At 52.2% G+C, this 16,984-nt stretch overlaps 6 protein-coding genes across 6 annotated transcripts; 3 read left to right on the top strand and 3 right to left on the bottom strand.

The window, feature by feature from the left end:
• Nucleotides 1-34: 34 nt before the first annotated feature.
• NUU61_006237 (putative lipin Smp2) lies at nucleotides 35-2,536 on the bottom strand (the record flags this gene model as incomplete). Its single annotated transcript, XM_056656765.1, has 4 exons — nucleotides 35-1,013; nucleotides 1,074-1,932; nucleotides 1,991-2,365; nucleotides 2,428-2,536. The coding sequence occupies 4 exons, from the start codon at nucleotides 2,534-2,536 to the stop codon at nucleotides 35-37; spliced, it is 2,322 nt and encodes a 773-aa protein (XP_056509565.1).
• A 491-nt stretch (nucleotides 2,537-3,027) lies between these two features.
• Nucleotides 3,028-6,474, top strand: NUU61_006236 (Fibronectin type III domain protein; the record flags this gene model as incomplete). Its single annotated transcript, XM_056656764.1, has 4 exons — nucleotides 3,028-3,103; nucleotides 3,162-3,234; nucleotides 3,290-3,483; nucleotides 3,536-6,474. 4 exons carry the CDS (start codon nucleotides 3,028-3,030, stop codon nucleotides 6,472-6,474), a joined length of 3,282 nt encoding a protein of 1,093 aa, XP_056509564.1.
• A 254-nt stretch (nucleotides 6,475-6,728) lies between these two features.
• On the top strand, nucleotides 6,729-8,179 carry NUU61_006235 (tRNA guanylyltransferase; the record flags this gene model as incomplete). The annotated part of the gene is made up of 8 exons (XM_056656763.1): nucleotides 6,729-6,763; nucleotides 6,893-7,000; nucleotides 7,057-7,188; nucleotides 7,247-7,291; nucleotides 7,372-7,547; nucleotides 7,630-7,718; nucleotides 7,785-7,889; nucleotides 7,967-8,179. 8 exons carry the CDS (start codon nucleotides 6,729-6,731, stop codon nucleotides 8,177-8,179), a joined length of 903 nt encoding a protein of 300 aa, XP_056509563.1.
• Nucleotides 8,180-9,747: 1,568 nt separating this feature from the next.
• NUU61_006234 (uncharacterized protein) lies at nucleotides 9,748-10,674 on the bottom strand (the record flags this gene model as incomplete). The annotated part of the gene is made up of 1 exon (XM_056656762.1): nucleotides 9,748-10,674. The coding sequence occupies one exon, from the start codon at nucleotides 10,672-10,674 to the stop codon at nucleotides 9,748-9,750; it is 927 nt and encodes a 308-aa protein (XP_056509562.1).
• An 823-nt stretch (nucleotides 10,675-11,497) lies between these two features.
• NUU61_006233 (WD40 repeat domain-containing protein) lies at nucleotides 11,498-13,259 on the bottom strand (the record flags this gene model as incomplete). The annotated part of the gene is made up of 6 exons (XM_056656761.1): nucleotides 11,498-11,650; nucleotides 11,740-11,866; nucleotides 12,013-12,419; nucleotides 12,469-12,535; nucleotides 12,618-12,717; nucleotides 12,947-13,259. The coding sequence occupies 6 exons, from the start codon at nucleotides 13,257-13,259 to the stop codon at nucleotides 11,498-11,500; spliced, it is 1,167 nt and encodes a 388-aa protein (XP_056509561.1).
• Nucleotides 13,260-15,280: 2,021 nt separating this feature from the next.
• Nucleotides 15,281-16,520, top strand: NUU61_006232 (class I SAM-dependent methyltransferase; the record flags this gene model as incomplete). Its single annotated transcript, XM_056656760.1, has 2 exons — nucleotides 15,281-15,564; nucleotides 15,629-16,520. The coding sequence occupies 2 exons, from the start codon at nucleotides 15,281-15,283 to the stop codon at nucleotides 16,518-16,520; spliced, it is 1,176 nt and encodes a 391-aa protein (XP_056509560.1).
• Nucleotides 16,521-16,984: the final 464 nt, after the last annotated feature.

Raw genomic sequence — 16,984 nt, 5'->3', positions numbered from 1 at the left:
ATCTGCGCCAACGGGTATCGTGTTGAGAGTATGTTCAGGGCTTCTCGGTTGCCTTGGGCCGGATGGGAAGAGAAGTCGAGCCAATTCGCTCGACTGCATCGGGCAGCTTGGAGTCGTTGTTCTCGACTTCCTCTTCCTCGGCTTCCTCAGGATCCCGATCGCCTTCTACCGACTCCAGGATTGATCCAGCAGGGTTGGACAAAGCTGTCGAGTCCTGGGATATGTAGCTTGCACCAAGGTCGGTTTCTCCGTCCTCGTCGTCGGCAACCCCAGTCTCATCAAGGTATTCACTGCCATCGGCCTCGCTCAACTCGTCTTCGTATTCTTCGTCGGCATCTTCCTCAGCAATTTCATCAGCTTCATCAGCTTCTTCCTCATCTCCCTCGCCCTCTTCTTCTTCGTCCTCACTGTCCGTCGTCGAAAAGTCCTCCAGTTCTTGAGGAATATCTCGCCAGTAAGTAAAGTCTGTGTATTCCTCTCCGCCGGCCTGTACCAGTAGACTGGTCGGTGGAAAGAAATGATCCAACAGCTCTTGCATAGTCACATAGCTGCTCTTATACTTGGTGAGACTCAGCAAATCCAATGAAACTTCGGCATTGGAGTTGATAGTGAAGATCCGGGTAGACGGAATGTTGACAGACCGATAGCTTAGAGCGTCGGTCAGGCGGTTCCCAAAGCCAGCGCAAAATGGGTTCTCTTTCCCCGAGAAAAGACCGAGAATGTCTCGCAAGCATGCCATCTTGAAAACCTCGGGCTTCCTCAGGTAAATCTCCCGTCTCAGCGCCGCCATCGTGCGGTCGGGACTGCAAATTACCGGGCCTTTGGGTAGTCGATAACCATCCTGGCAGACACCGTAGAGATATGCTCGCGTAGTATCTGCCTGCCCGACGGATCGACTGGTGAGATACATGATATTATAGCCATTATTGACAATATCGGTGTAGAGTTTGGCGACTCCTGCGTGGGTCCAGTCCCGACCGATCATGTTCAGAACATGACCCAAAGCATCCGACCTAAATGTAGAGATTAGCATCACACAGCATCCTCAGAAGAAAGACTAGAAGTTTGTGTACTTGGTGATGGTTCCATCGATGTCAGAAATCACAATTGGGGTATTGCCATTCCACAGATACATGGTCGCAGTGCATGTCGCCTTGTTGACGCTGAAAGACATGGTGTTGGGACCTGGCTTTAACTGCAAGGCCTTGAGTTGATCACTTGTCAGGCGAAGAGTCTTGGCGTAGTTGCGCGTCTCAGCATCGAACGAATCCTGCATCGGAGAACGAGGTGGCGTGGGAAAGCCCGGCTGAACATCTGACTTGGTGCGGTGGTGTCGTGCGATCAACGACGGCTCCGAAACAGGATGATCCCCGTCACTGTGATAGCCCGGGTCTGAGATCGCATCCTCACTCATTGCGGTGTTGGGACGCATCGAGTTGATAGTCGCTCTCCGATCCGCCGCTTCCTTGGCCTCCTCGCTGCTGTAGATCCATAAATTACCGTGTTCGTCGGCTCCGATGAGGGCTCCAATATCGTAGCTCCCTTCCAGCTCCTCGGCCAGAATTTTACGGGCAACGACCTCTGCACGGAGCGCGTCTTCTTCATTGCTTTTGTAGCCCGTCATATCTAGCATGAGATCCCCTGTTTCTGTGACATGCGAGGGAATATTCGAGCCGGACAGTTTCTGTGACAAAGATATAGCACGAGACACGGCCTCCTGAGGAGATACGGGCGGGGGGCTACGGGAGTGATTTCGTGCAGAATCATCGTCTGTGGAGGAAATTCGCTCAGCCGTAGTATCATGAGGGGCACTGGTTGAAAGTAGTTCGTCCGACACCGAATGATCGAGCGCTGGCTTTTTACTCAAGGAGCCATGGCGGACGTGGTCTAGGTCCGAATCCTCAGGAGATCGTGACAAAGGAGTAATCACTCCTAGGATCAAAGTAAGCAGACATTCCACTGAGCGAAGATCTCTCGACATTTGCCATACCCCAGTCCGTAGTCGCCCGCGGCTGCCCGGCCAACATGGACATGGCCGGAGGAGTCTTTGTACCCTCTGACAACGCCTCTTCGTTCGGTTTATCTAGATCCAGATACTCTGGCTCTGGAAGAGACGAGGCCAGATCCAGATCCTCATCGCTATTAACCCGCGGGCTTTCTGCGGGGGACATCAACGGCGAGGTCTGCAATGATTCCGGGATGTCGTCAGTCGTTGCGAACACGAAAAACGCCTCGCCACCCTCTCCCAGCTTCATCGCATAGTCTTGTTTAATCCCATTGACTTTGAATTCCACCTTTTTCTCAAACGGGCGCAAGAGCGAGAACTTGCCGAAACGGACGTGAAAGGGCGAACAGGCGAGAGTTCCTTATGAAAACGATCAGTCTGGTCATCAGGGAAAATAACAATATCTCTTAGGTCCAGCTAACCATCTTCCTGCTCTATGACGATCACATCAATAGCCCCGCTCAGCGTGGCCGGGTTGATAGAGTTCCATGTCTTGGAGACAGAACCGCTGATGCTGCGGACGTACTGCATTCCACTAGGTGGTGTCGAACACCCTCAGCCACGACTCTGCAAAAAGGATCGGGTCAAGTGAGGGAAGGACGAGGTGTGAAGGAAGCAGACAGCGAGAGCGATCAGCAGGAATCCAGGCAAGTGGGAGAGTCGGAGGTTGGAGTCGCCGCCTCCAAACGACCCATGTGACACTCAGTCGACAGGGTGCGACTGCATAACCACCAAGACCAGTCGAATATGCAAGGAGGAGTGAGGATACAGAGATGGTGATCGCGCTGAAGGGTGGGCAATGGCAGAGGTTTTCCGATCGAACGATTCCGCCCAAGCCAGCATTTGTTGGTTTATCAACACTTCAACACCCAACGTTTTGTTACGTAAGGCTGTTCAACCTGCCGAGGTCCGCCGATGGCGCTAGTCTCATAATAGTCTAGCGGATGATCCATGTGCTAACCACCTTCCGTTAGTATATCCTGACTAATTTTCTTGTCACGTGTACGCGCTATCCCACCGAAATGGAGAAGTTGACGAGGGCCTTTGCTTCTTCGTCCCTCGTTTCGAGCTTTCCCGTTCCGCCACCCGCGTTCATGGGTAACCGACGCTGGGATGTATGAGCCGCTATATCTCACTTTTGACACCTACCCGACAGCGGTCCCCCGAGTAAGGGTACGAGGTGTCATGGCGCTCTTCCTGGCGGTCTCGATCCTATGGGCCCTGATTTGGTGAGAATGTTTCCATCGTCTATCCCAGTCCTTATGCTGACCCGGTATTGCAAAGGCTTTTGTACCGCGCGTGGCAGGTCTGTCAGACCTCTAACGACGTTCTGGTTGAGAAACTCGGTCTTGATATTCCACCGCCTCCGGAGGTCACTTTGGAGGAGATCACGGCCCGTGAGATTCGCCTTGCGTGGAAACAGCCAGATTTCCATAACTCAATACATAAGCATATCATTCAAGTGAACAATGTGAAAGGTATGGTTAGATCGACGGCCCATGTCCGACCGAAACATGCTGACAATCTTAGTGGGCGAGTCGAAACGAGCAGAAACGGCGGTAGAAATTTTGAATCTCATACCCGGGAGCATCTATCATATTTGTGTACTTTCTGTCAGCGCTGCCAATTTTCAGACGCCCAGTGCGATTCTTCATGTGCGAACGAAACCTCTTCCGCTCTCGCAAGCTCAACAGAATGGCACCGTCAGAGGACCAACACTCCGAGCCTCAATCCCTCGATCTACCGCGGGACTTCCCACGCCGTCCGCCCCAGTGATGTCCCGTGAACATAGCGCAGGCCAGTTACCGGGCAAGCGGCCATCGGCAGGACGCAAAATATCACCTGCGACAGGGACAACAGACATTCCACACAGCCATTCAGATGAATCACAGAGAACTGTCGCGAAGAGTGACAGAGATGAAACCTTGGAACAACTAGCCGATCGACTCAAGTCCCTACAGCAAGAAAACGACAATGTGGAAAAACAGGCGACGGATGAAGAGGAGGAGCATATTGCATTATTGAAGGATCTTGAGAAGCAGCGCGGTGAATTGAGAAAACGTGTAAAGGAGAAGGACGAGGCTAGCGGCGATTTGAAAAAGCATGTTTACAAGCTGGAAAGTGTCAACCGCACGGTGCAAGGGGAGAAGTCGAAGCGCGTGAGGCTTCTTCAGCAGAAGGAGGCGGAGCGCAAGAAGCGCAGAAACGATATACTGCGATGGCAAGAGAAGATGACACGCATGGCCACCGACGTCACGCAGGCGAAGGAGGACAAAACCCGGCTTGAAGAAGATGGAAAGACACGGGCGGATGAAGTCCGAGAGAAGATCGCAAAGGAACAGGGGGAGATGAAGACCATCGACGATGACATTCAGGACAAAGGAGGCCGAATCAAGAAGCTCGAAGAGGAAAGACAAGGGCTCCAGGGGGGTGACAGTGAAGATGGCAAAGAGCTGGATCGAATCGACAACGAGCGAGCCCGGCAATGGGAGCTCAAGCTCAGCAGTCTGCACGCACGATATGCGACTTTGGTGAATATTCATGCACAGGCCCAGCAGCAGTATAAGGAAGCCCAGGAACGCCTGAAGTGGCTTACGACCCAGCGACCTGGCAGCTCGGGACCCTTCTCATTGCCGGCGTTGGACCTTGATATGTCAAACACTGCAACGATTCGGCCTCGTCGCCATCGCAGCTCCCTTGTCAGCAATGTCTCGTCGCCGGTGAACTTTCCTGGTGTCGAATCTTCGTTCCCTGGTGGAATCAACTACAACCCACCCTCCACGCATTCGCCCCCATTTGCCCCTAGCTCTGCATTCTTCAACATCAACAACGGCATGACACTTCCTGGTCTCTCCGAACCTCCAGAGATTATGCGCTCAGATATAGAGGCCTCTTTCAGCAATCCTCAAATGAGCCCTCGTGCCGATGCGCTTTTGCCATCCGATCTTCTTGGTGATGAGGAGTCTCCCGAATTCCCGCGGCCGGTAAATCGTCCACGCTTTGCCTCCATCGAAACATCGAACCCCGCTCTGGATAGTTTTGGCCACGGCCCGGTGTCACCAGTTTCTTCAGGAAGTCGGCCTGGCAGCATCTTTGCTAGTCCTTTGGAGACACAGACGCGGCAAGAGTCGGATGCGCAGGCAGTTCACTTGTCCGCTGCCGGGGAGGCACCGAAGAGTGCGTCTCGGAGACTCTCTGGACTCTTTGGCTTTCATCGGCCTCGCGGAAAGACCTTGGCAGATGAACCGCCTGGCTTGGGTACCTTGAAACCAGGACAGAGCCAATCTTTCCCGCGCAATGTCGATGAGATGGACCCGATCGGTTCGCGGCGTCGGAGATTGAGCCATACTGGCAATTGGGCAAATCCGATGTCATTGTTTCCTCGCAGCAACACGACCGATGTGACCACAGACAGTTCCTCCGACCACGCACCTTCACGTCGCGCCGCTTTCTCCAGCATCTTCTCGTCCAGCAGATTTGGCTTTGGCGGTACTGCGGCCCGTGCAAACTCGGATCTCAGCACTGGATATAATCAATTCAGTCCACGGCACGACCCTATTGATCCAGCTTCGCTTCTTGGCGGCGTGCGACGCGGCTCTGTGTCCCCGCGACCGTCGTCGACGTTCTCCTTCGAGAATCAAAACCAGCTTCCTCACCCTTCGACGGACAACCGGCATTTCGGATGGCCGACGACCGAGAACAGCGCGCACCGAAATAGCCCGCTTGGGCTCGATTGGGCCTCGCCATCGACGTGGTCCAGAGCTCCGTCTCGCCGACCATCGATTCAATACGGATCGTCGGGTCATCTCCCCCTGGGGCTGACCGGTGGGCCTGACATCGTCGAGGACTCGTATGACCGCCATCACCGTCCGCTGCAGGCCCCCATTGGTACGCGTCCATCGTCATCCCATCGCCCTGTCACTCCGAAGCTAAATCCCGCTGCCCCGTCATTTAAGACAATCTTTACTGGCAAAAAGTCAGACAAAGATAAAGGCAAAGACAAGGAACCCGACGTCCCCTTTGATCTCCACGTGGATGACGGGTCTCCGTCCGAGCCTCGCACATCCCGTGACTCTCGCTCGCTTTCCCACTTCACCGGAGAATCGTACGAATCGCTAGAGCGCATGCCCTCAGGCACTTCCGACAACGCGTCCAAGGAATCGTTCATTCGCAAGATCACGCGCAAGGGCAGCTCCAGCAAGTTCAGCTCCTGGAAGGATCGCTCGGGCCTCTTCTCCAAAAAGGCCGACTCCTCACAGGGCGACATTGACGAGGATGGCGCCAGCGAGGCCCAGCTGGGGAAGAGTATCGACAGCACAGTCTCGAGTGTGCCGTCCGCCGACCGCTCCACCCGCAGTAGCCTGGGCTTCTTCTCTCGCAAGTCCCGGAGATCCGACAAGGCGAGCGAGACCAGCGAACGTGCTAGCGAGACGGGCGATGAAGAGATTCTTGAGGAGCCTGCCAAATGATAATCCCGTGGACCCCAGTGGTTCCGTCCTTTCACTGTTTTTTATTTCTAGATGTTGATTTCAATCAATACAACACACCTTGACGGTTTTCAATTATTACTTGCAGAAAAAGAAATCTAAGGTAGAATGAACGGAGTGGACAAAGGAATGTCGCATCGGTAGATTATCAGCAAGAAAATTTTTATCAAAATACTCGAGGTTTGAGCAAGCATTGCAAAGCATCGAGATGTGACATCAATAGACTGTAGTCTCCAATGTGTCCCAGGCACAAAAAGGTGGGTGTGGTCGGGTAGATATCGCCCGCACAAAATGACGCTTGCCAACCCACCAGCGCGACTCTTGCTTCAACAAAACCACCAATTCTCACAGAATGGCAAATTCCAAGTAGGAAGAGATCCCTCCCGCTGTAAATCCATAGTCTGCTAACTACGTCCAGGTACGAGTACGTCAAGGCCTTTGAGCAGCCCGACATCCTGCTCCCCAATACGTGGATCGTGGTCCGCATCGACGGAAGAGGATTTCACAAGTGAGCCGCCTCATCCTGCTTCTGCTCTCTCGGCATTGGGTATCTGACTTGTCTAGGCTCTCCGACCACTATGTCTTCAAGAAACCCAATGACCTCCGCGCGCTGGACCTCATGAACGCCGCCGCGGTCGAGGTCATGAAAGATCTGCCGGATCTATGTATTGCGTACGGAGTCAGCGACGAGTTCAGGTGTGTTCTGCCGTCGCTTCATCGGCCCTGTCCTTCCTCGCTCATAGAAACTGTGTAGTTTTGTCTTCCATCCAAGTTGTCAACTCTTCGAACGACGCAACGCGTAAGTATCCCTCTGCTATTGCAAATTTTCTACGAGAATTCCCACCTCGTTGATGAGAAAATCAACTCACACCCGATCAGGAAGCTTGTCACTACCATTGTATCCACCTTTACAGCTCACTACATCCATCAATGGGGGACATACTTCCCCTCCACCCCTCTCCAACCTCCGTATCTGCCTTCTTTCGACGGGCGTGCAGTTATTTACCCAACGACCCGGATTCTGCGGGATTATATGAGCTGGAGACAGGTTGACTGTAAGTCGTGCAATGACTCTCGACCAGACTTGCCTTTAAAAATGATTATATTTGGCGACAGCCCGCTGACATTCCAAACCAGGCCATATCAATAACCTCTACAATACAACCTTCTGGACTATGGTGCTACAAGGCGGCATGAGTAATACAGATGCAGAGCAAGAGTTGAAGGTATCTTCTACTACAGGATCAAGAACAAACAGGGGGAGATGACAGATGACTGACTCGATGATACAGGGCACAGTGTCTTCAGACAAGAACGAGATCCTCTTCAAACGGTTCGGGATCAACTACAATAATGAACTGGAGATCTATAAAAAGGGCAGCGTGCTCTACCGCCAGGTATGGGATGCGATTCTTTTGGCTCTTGTCGATCACCTTCTTACCTTTTTTTATTATTCTGACTGTTTAATCAACAGTATGAGCTACAAACACCAAATTCTGCGCAGACACCTACAGAGGAAGATACCTCTGTGCCCGAGTCAACGCAGTCGAGGTCGCAGCAGGATAAACTTCGAAAGCTGCGCCGCAAAGCGCAGGTCGTGGTTGATCATGTCGACATCATCAAGGATGAGTTCTGGGAGAGGCGGCCGTGGATTCTGTCGAACAAGCCGGGCAAATTACCCGCATAGTACTGATACAAAGACAAGAAAATTAAGAGTCTTGACAGATATTGTTCATTTGAAGTTGTTTGGTGCTCGCCCAGCAGGCAAGGGTAACTTGGAGTCTGAAGCCTGGAGGAATTGACCTGACATCCACATTTACATGCTCTTTTTGCTCGTTTGCCTAGCTGCAAGAATGCGCAGTTCATGCTCACCAAGACCTGCCGGCTATTAGACTTACGAGGATACGTAGCGATGCATATTGACGCGGTCATCCATCGTGGCTTAGATGATCACCTGCGGTATGAGGCTGAAGAGAAAAGTGGGGACTGGTAGAGAGGTACACAGTATAAAGAGAGCAGGAAACCATTCCTTTTCTCAGTCGAAGAGACCAAGGCTATCGAAGCTATCCTCTAGTACGAGTTCCATGACAAATTCCTTCTATCCAAAGTATTCGAAGCCGCCGGCGCCAGCATGACCCCCGGAGGGAACCAGCGGCTCGCGCTTCTTGGCGATGCTTCCCTGAGACTCGTTCTATACGAGATTGCATTTGAAAACAATGCCCCAACGGGTGAAAGCCATGAAAGCCCCTCAATCATCTATTCCTCTTCGCATTACTCGTTGCAGTTTTGACAAAGTGAAGATGTGATGACATTGTCCCAAAACACCCGGGCTACCAATGAAGCCCTCAAGCGACTGGGAGTCGTTGTGTCTCGATGAAAACTTCCGCCTGAACCCTTCGTTTGGGGCGTCGCGCCCAAGCGGATGATGGCAACCACCATGGAAGTCATCATCGGTGCCATCCACCTCGACAGCGGCAAGGATAACATGAAGGTCCGCGAAGTGATCAAGCAGCTGGGCGTCTTGGACACTGTCTAAGCGAAACCAGGCTCTCGGGTAAGTCTTGGGAGGAAAACATGCTATACCATTTGATGTCACACCTTCCAGCCACAGATACTGATTGAGTCTGTTCAAGTTGAATCTTGCATCTCCCTCGAGGGGGTATACAACTACCCTTGCAGCGATAGTTGCTGGCACATGCCCTGGTAAAGAGGCATATTAGACCTTGATGGGGGAGGGGACACATTTTATGGTACTGTGTGTGTGTGTGTGTTCCCCCTTCGAGAAGAGCTAGTCTGCCTCTCTATGAGGGCATCTGCCTGTTAGTATGGTTGGGAATGGTATCTGGATACTCCTGCGGTTGCCCAGCGATTGGAATATACTTGACACTGGGATTCTCTTGGCCCTTTGCGCACAGGAAGCCCCCCCCTTCGTACCAGAGGGCTTCCTTGTGACAAGGGCTGGAGATATCCCTATGCCAAGCATATTGCAATCACTGGGATAAGCAATTGATCTTCCGGGTGATTCTTGTTTTCGTCGATTCGTTAATTTATAGGTTTCTACGATATACCAGCTACAATTCGAAATGAGAAGTGTAACGAATATATTGTCGGTTCGAAATTATAGTCTTCGCCAAGCAGAAAAGGGTATCGTGATGTCTATGGGCCATGAGACAAAAGCGAATGCAAAATTCTTCAGTACATCCCAGAGTCACGCTGCAATGCGTCGCTTTTATATAGCAGAGATGGAAATGCAGATTAGGCACTAGCGGCCGCTTTCTGGGCCTTCTTGTCTTTTATGGACTTCTTTTTGGCGTCGGCGTCGGCGTCAGTAGTGGCCTCGCTTTCTTTCCGCTTGGACCTTTTGCTTTCCTTGGGTTCTCGGCTCTCTTTCTTGTCCTTCTTCTTTTCCTTGGCCGGAACGGAAGCTCCATTCAACTCGGCAGTATCCGTCCGGTCCTGATCTGGCTCTTGGTCGATCGACATGGGTTTAGGATAGTCGTCCTCGGCAGCGGATGGTTTCAACCTCTTCGACTTTTTCGTAGCTTTGGTATCGTTCCCCGCGCTGCTATCAGCAGCCTTCTTCTTGCTCTCCTTGTTTTTCTTCTTCTCCTTGCGCCTCAATTGCCGCTCCTCTTTGCTTTCCTTGGATTTCTCCGAACAAGACGTCTCAGTCGACGAAGGAAAAGCAGAGCCATCCTCCTTGAGCTTGCGGCGCTTGCGCTTCTCCTCTTTCCGAGCAGCCTTTTCCTCCTTTTTCTGAGCGCGACGATCCGCACCATCATCCTCGACGTCTCGCTTCCTCTTAGACTTGGACTCGGACTTGCTCTTGGTTGTGTCCCGCACATCCTCAACCTTATTCTCTTTATCAATCGTCCCCGCAAGTCCCTCCCCACGCACAAAGAAGCGGTACAGTTCACTCGTCAGCGCATTATTCGACCGCGCCGACGCAGCAACGCTATCATTGCCGACGCCCTTCAGCGCATCTTCGAACCCGCGCAGCCACCATTGGTTGGTGGCGTCCTTGGTGGTCTTCTTGCCGACGCCGTGGTTGTTGGCCTTGCGCGCGACCAGAATCGGGCGCGTCAGGCCGAGCCCGCCGTGCGGGCCGGGGCGCTGGTTCGGGTTGAGGGGGTTGCCGGGGCCGGACCAGCCGTGGCGGATTAGGTATGCTTGGGCGTCCATGGAGGAATTTTGTGATGGTGTATGTATCGGGAGTGGCGTGCTGGGTGTTGTACCCGAGGTGGAAATTGGAAGGATGGGGTTGTGGTTGGTTTCGGGGGAGAGGTTGGTGTTGATTGTCAAATCATGGCTTGTTTGGTTGTTTGGTTTATGGGAGAAAGAGGATATATAGCGGGTGCTGCGAGGGAACAAGCTCCCTGTGTCGGGGGAAAGAAATGTCGAATGGACAAAAAAAAAAATTAGGCCGGGCCGATAAGAACTCGATTAGCATCTTCCGAGATGGTTACGCCCGTTCGATCCCGGGCGCGACCATTCTTTGTTCTTTTTGCCTGGCTTTTCTTGCTGATTGATAGTCATTTCTGTTGGCTAAAGACTTTTATTTTTATTTTATTTCATTTTATTGCAATGAGAATAATCATTGTTTGGGTAAAAGGACCTAGAAGTTAAGATGAATGTTGTGTGGCTGCACTCGACTACTATTAAATCCAAGTCGTAACTATTCCATTAACTATCTAAGCTGAATCATTTATATCAGTATACTATTTAAAATATGGCAGGGAATAGAAAAAGAATAGTATGCACGCCGAGACAAGGCTTGCACCCAAGTAATGCGCTCGATCTGGACTGGGATATATCTCGACATATCCCCAACATATGTCCAGCCATGTCTAGAATCAATCACGATCCCAAACCAGAAAAACGACTCCAAACCAAAAAAGAAAAGTGCATACACATTGCATTGCTCATCTATTTTTACCCCAACGCTACACAACACCAACAATCAAATGCAAACCGGAGCTGCATTCACCCGCCAACGTTCAGTACGTCAGTACGGTTTAAACCGGTCTTTCTTCTTTTCCTTGGGGCGCGACGACTTTGCAGACGCAGATCCAGTCTGGGCTTGAGTCTCCCCTTGCTCGTCGGTGGGTTTCCATGCGCGTACATATCCGTCTTCGCCGCAGGTGAAAACGGATCGACTCTGCAGCGACGAGATCGAGGATTAGCGGGGAATATGAACAAAACACTCCCAAACAGACTCGGGATGATACTCCAGGGAACGACACATACCTGCTCGTCCAGATATACCGAGCGCACAATCTCCTCGCCGTGGGCGCCGGGTAGTCGCCAGAGGTTATCCTGGTCGAACTGCCATGTCGGGCTCGAGACCAGGGGGACCAGATCCAGTCGGTTGTCACTGAAATAAGTTAAAAAAAAAAAAGAAGTAAGTATAACGATGTTCCAGCCGCAAGAAACGTCCCACAGAAATACACGTGCTAGACAAACGCCTCGATCGCAAGAAACACCGAGGAAGAGACGGAGGAAGAGGGAGGCAAGACATACATCTTGTTTCCGGCGGCAATGTACGGCCCCTGGCTACCAATGCAGAGCTGGGCGACATACTCGCAGGCCAGCGACTCGCGCACGTCACCGAATTGCACGGGCTCGGGCTCCTGCGTGGGCTCGTCCGGGTCGGTGGCGGGGTGCACAGAGAAGACCTCGTCGTGACTCAGGGCGTAGATGGTGCGCTCGGACAGGAAGCCGGCATGATGTACCGAGCCATGGTTGATGACCTGGACCAGGGCCTCGTCCTCGTCTGTCACGGTCGTATCGTAGACATTGACCAGCCCGTCCGTGCTGCCGGAGAGTAAGATATTGCTGCGGCTCGGGTGATACTGAAGCTGTGCATCCCCGGCAAAATGCATCGTGCCGATCATATTAGTTCCCGCTATGTACATCCAGAATCCAGACTGAAATGTCCCCATCTCTCCCAGAGGAATTGCCTGGGAATCAACTCACCTCTGTGATGTCGTCATTATGGCTCTCCACGTACTGGAAGCGGAATTCGCTGGGCGATCTGATATCCCTGCCGGGGTGAGATTAGCTGCTCCATGTCTTGTTCGTTTCTAAGACAAGGAACGAAACCCAATGGTGTCACGAGGCCTTACCAGAATGCCACGACCGCTTGCGATGAGGTCAGTTCTGTACCCGCGACAACGGTGCTGGTCTCCGGGCTGCAGGCCACCGAGAGCACGGGGGCATGTTTCGCTACAATCGAGATGTCAGCACCAGATACACGGAAACTAAAACTTTATATCGACGGGACATCCTTGCATCACGCAGTAAATTCTCCGACACCCGTTGAGACCTTCCCGGGAGATGCATAGCTGATTGAAGCCAAAATCCAGAGAAACAAATTCCAAAAATAGCAGTGAATTCAGATAGAAAGAAAACGGAAACGAAAAAAAAAAAAGAAGGGGGAAAAAGATTAACCTACCGGTCTCCATCTCAGCCACTGCTGATCCATTTCCGGCCCGAGCATCCCAGAGCCTCACCTTTCCATCCCGGCCTCCGGTTACCAACAGCTGGGGACCCCCGGCCACACAGGACCGGAGAGCTGTGACGCCGCCATCATGGGTCTTGGGTGAGACCACAGACACGCGCTCGAGGTTGGCGGCATCAAACACGCGCAACGAATCATCCGAGGAGATGGCGGCAAATGAGCCCGGCGCGGAGGCCGCAATAGAGTAGATGTAATTGTCCGCTGGGAGAGACAGCGACGACGAAGCGGTGTTTGCCAGAGTATGCATTATGTCGATGTTTCTGGGGATGTTTACCCAGATCCGAGTCGAGGTTGTACACTCTTCTACCTCACGGTGTTGATAACGTGGCTTTCAGCGCAGTCACCGATCGTCAAGAGACGTTTTGCGATCGCGATCTTCACGGGTAGACACGGTCACTAGTTCCTGGCGTGGGTGGATTCTGCTTGACAAAATTCTTGACAAGAGAGAGGTTCGGCCCAGAAAATTTCCCCGGGGTGGAGACACCCGTCGGCTACACGGTGGCTCCCGTATGACTCCCTCCATGGACTACAAGATGGCGAGAAGAGGATTAGAGATTGAGGTATTTAGGTAGAATGAGTGAGCACTGCACGTAATTCCAGGGATCTGCAAAAGCAAAATAAAATCATTTACAGTTCTAGGTATATTCCAGGTACAGACTATGACTACTGTATGTCTATCGAGGCAGTCCCGGTGACGAGTCCACAAAAGAAACAGGGGGTTGCAATGAGGGGGAACTCAGCTGAGACTCGATTGAAGAGATTTGATATGATTGTCTTGTGCGTTGATTTGTGTTTGACTTTGGGGAGAGTCGAGACTGGATGAATCGTTTCAAATCCTCGGGTCGGCTCGGAAGGATCGTCCACAATTTGCCCAGTCAGGATCCACCTGAATCTGCTGCAAGGGAGCACAATGGTATCCACGTCTCTGGAGATGGGGGCTGCCGAGAGAGAAAGAGAGAGAGGAATCCACTGGGGCCATGCGCGGACCACACCCGAGGTCGTGGAGCTCAGTTTGGAGGCGTCATGATCTGGAAATAGCTGGGATGATCTGGGATCCGGAAGGAGGAATAACCCCGTCAAGAGGGTCTCGGAGAATCCACTTGAAAAGAAAAAGCAAAGTTGATAGACGTAGGATATGTGATTGGGGAGTGTGATGAAGGGGGAATTCCGACCCGGTACCAGCTGAACAAAGAAAATCCGCTCTCTTCACGCAGGGATTCGAGCCCGAGGGTTTGGGTAGTCGGTGAAAGTGAGAATTGACGCATCAACTGGGATCTGAGTGCCACATCCATTCCCTCGGTCTCTCTTCTTTTTCTCTCTTTGTATCCCACAATATTAAGGATGACAGATCCCCGTCCCGTCCAAGTGTCAGTGGGGTCCACGTCGATCCCTGGAGTTTGGACGTCGGTACCAAAGTCTCTTGGGAGCTGAACGCAAAACCCTCTGTGAGAGCCTCGGGGGCCCGAGACTTTGGATAGGTGCAGACCGAGAAGATAGTAGAAAATGAAATTGAGGGGAAAAAATAGAATAAAAAAAGATAAATAGAATTAAAGAAAAGAAAATAGAAAAGGAATTGTGTGACAATACAGAATGTGAGGGTATTGTATCTTTGCAGCTTGTACTTCTGCACTCTTTCTCCTGTTCTCTTGCCAGCCCCCCTCTTCTCTCTCTCTCTCTTTCTCTCCCTCTCCTTCGCTCTTCTGGTCTTTCTTCGGCTGTTTTATCCATCCGTCGGGTAAGAGACCGTGGTTCACGCCTTCCAAAAAATTCTCCGGCTTTTTTTTTTTTTGGGCCTTCGACATCCTATCCATGGGATGCTCAGCATCGGCCATTGAGTGGTGACGACTTGCAGGGGTCATTTATTATTTTTTTTTTCTGTCGACATATGCTCTGGAGTTCGAGTGTTGTGCATTCGTTTCCTTTGCTTGAAACGCACTTGAGAACATCTCCAATTGCTTCGATCGCTGGTGTCGGCAATCTGTCCGGACTTAGGGTGTTAGCGGTACCCCAGAACCGAGGGTGTTTCAATTCTCTACGGAGTGCGCTGGAAATCGCCTCGGTTTGCTTGATAGTGGCTGGGATGCTTGGCTCAAACCTGGCACCTGTCTCAGTTAGCTTGTGCGATCCCCAGTTGATCGCAGGTACCACGCTTCGCGCGAGCCCGACCGAAGAATTACCGACTCCTCTGCCTGTGTCCGACCATCAAACGACCTCATTACCCTAGACCGAATGTTGAACGACGGAAAACCCGCTTTGCGACTGCCCCCAATGGCGTCTCCTCCGCCCGCGAAGCGATACAAGTCCGAGTCGACGACGCCTGCCAGCGATGCCGGTCGCTCAAGGTACTACTCACAGTCGGTCCCGATGAGTGAACGAGCCCGGTCGCGACAAACATCCACGGCAATGGACATTTATGTTATTACGGATAGAGATCCTGCCGAGAGAGATCGCCGAGTCGGTCGCTTTACTAGCCATGGGTCGGTTGCGTCTCAGGCGTCGCATACCTCTCACACCTCCCGCTCGTCACCACCGGTGATTCTCAGCAATCATAAGTAGGTTTCTTTTCTGATCCAATCTTGAATTGTCTCAGAGAGTTGACGGTCAACGCTTACTCAGATACCCCGAGCGGTACCCGTGTTACAAAGAGAACGGGCGGACATACCATGGCTATCGAAAAGGAATGTATATGCTTCCGTGCGACGACGAAGAGCAGGATCGCCTCGATATCTTCCACAAAGTAATGACGGTTGCTCGCGTGTCGGATGGGCTGATCTATGCGCCGCATCCCAGTACCTCGCGAATCCTCGACTTGGGATGCGGCACGGGAATTTGGACGATCGAAATGGCGACCAAATATCCGGATTCTTTTGTGGTTGGGGTCGATCTGGCTCCCATCCAGCCCGCGAATCACCCGAAGAATTGCGACTTTTACGCCCCATTTGACTTTGAGAGCCCCTGGACGATGGGCGAGGATTCATGGGATGTCATTCATATGGGGATGGGCAGTGGCAGTGTCGCCAGCTGGCCCAGTCTGTATCGACGAATCTTCTCCCACCTCCGCCCAGGCGCCTGGTTCGAGCAGGTGGAGATCGACTTTGAACCGCGCTGCGACGACCGTTCCTTGAGCGGGTTGGCTCTCCGCCATTGGTATCAGGCGCTCAAACACGCGACGGAATCCACCATGCGACCCGTGGCGCATAGCTCCCGCGAGACGATCCGGAATTTGCAGGAAGCGGGCTTCACCGAGATCGATCATCAAATGGTGGGATTGCCGTTGAATGCCTGGCATAACGATGAGCATGAGCGCAAGGTTGCTCGCTGGTACAACCTGGCCATTTCCGAGAGCGTTGAGCCGCTGAGTTTGGCTCCGTTCAGTCGTGTCTACGCGTGGCCGATTGATAAGATCCAGCGCATTGCGGCAGACGTGAAACGCGAAGCCTTTGACAAGGATATCCACTGCTACAATATCCTCCATATATACCAGGCCCGCAAGCCCCTCGCTAAATGATCTCGCGACTCTTGCCCTGGAGGTATTTGTGTTGAATGACTGTTGAGCACAGACAATGCTCGCTCCACGATAGGCCAGGCTTCATCGTCCTCTCACCCTCTACCGTGGCATGCATAACGAGAAGTCTCGAACGGTGCATGGTCGCCGCTGGCAAATTTCGGCTGGTCCAGATCAGATCTGGGCCTGTAGACTGGAGTCGCAAGCATTTTGTACTTTCGTTGGGATCCAAGGCAACTGGAACTTTTTTTTCCCCCTGCCGGATTCCCTCATTTTGAGGTCGGTCTACTCAGGACGAACCCTACCTCGCCGACTTTTTTTCCCCTTTCTTTCTTTCCTTCTATTTCTGAGCCTTTCCTGCAACTTCCAGCGAGTCCCTGCGCCAGCTAAGGACTACCGATCACGATAACTTTCTTGCATAGCGTTGTGGTGCAACCCCCCCAAAAAAGAATCCTTCTTCGATATAA

This window comes from Penicillium alfredii (genome assembly GCF_028826965.1).
Source record: "Penicillium alfredii strain IBT 34128 chromosome Unknown utg000009l_segment0_segment0, whole genome shotgun sequence".
Taxonomy (NCBI): Eukaryota; Fungi; Ascomycota; class Eurotiomycetes; order Eurotiales; family Aspergillaceae; genus Penicillium; species Penicillium alfredii.
Note: the sequence above shows the minus strand (reverse complement) of the source record. Positions and strands in the feature narration are given on the sequence as shown.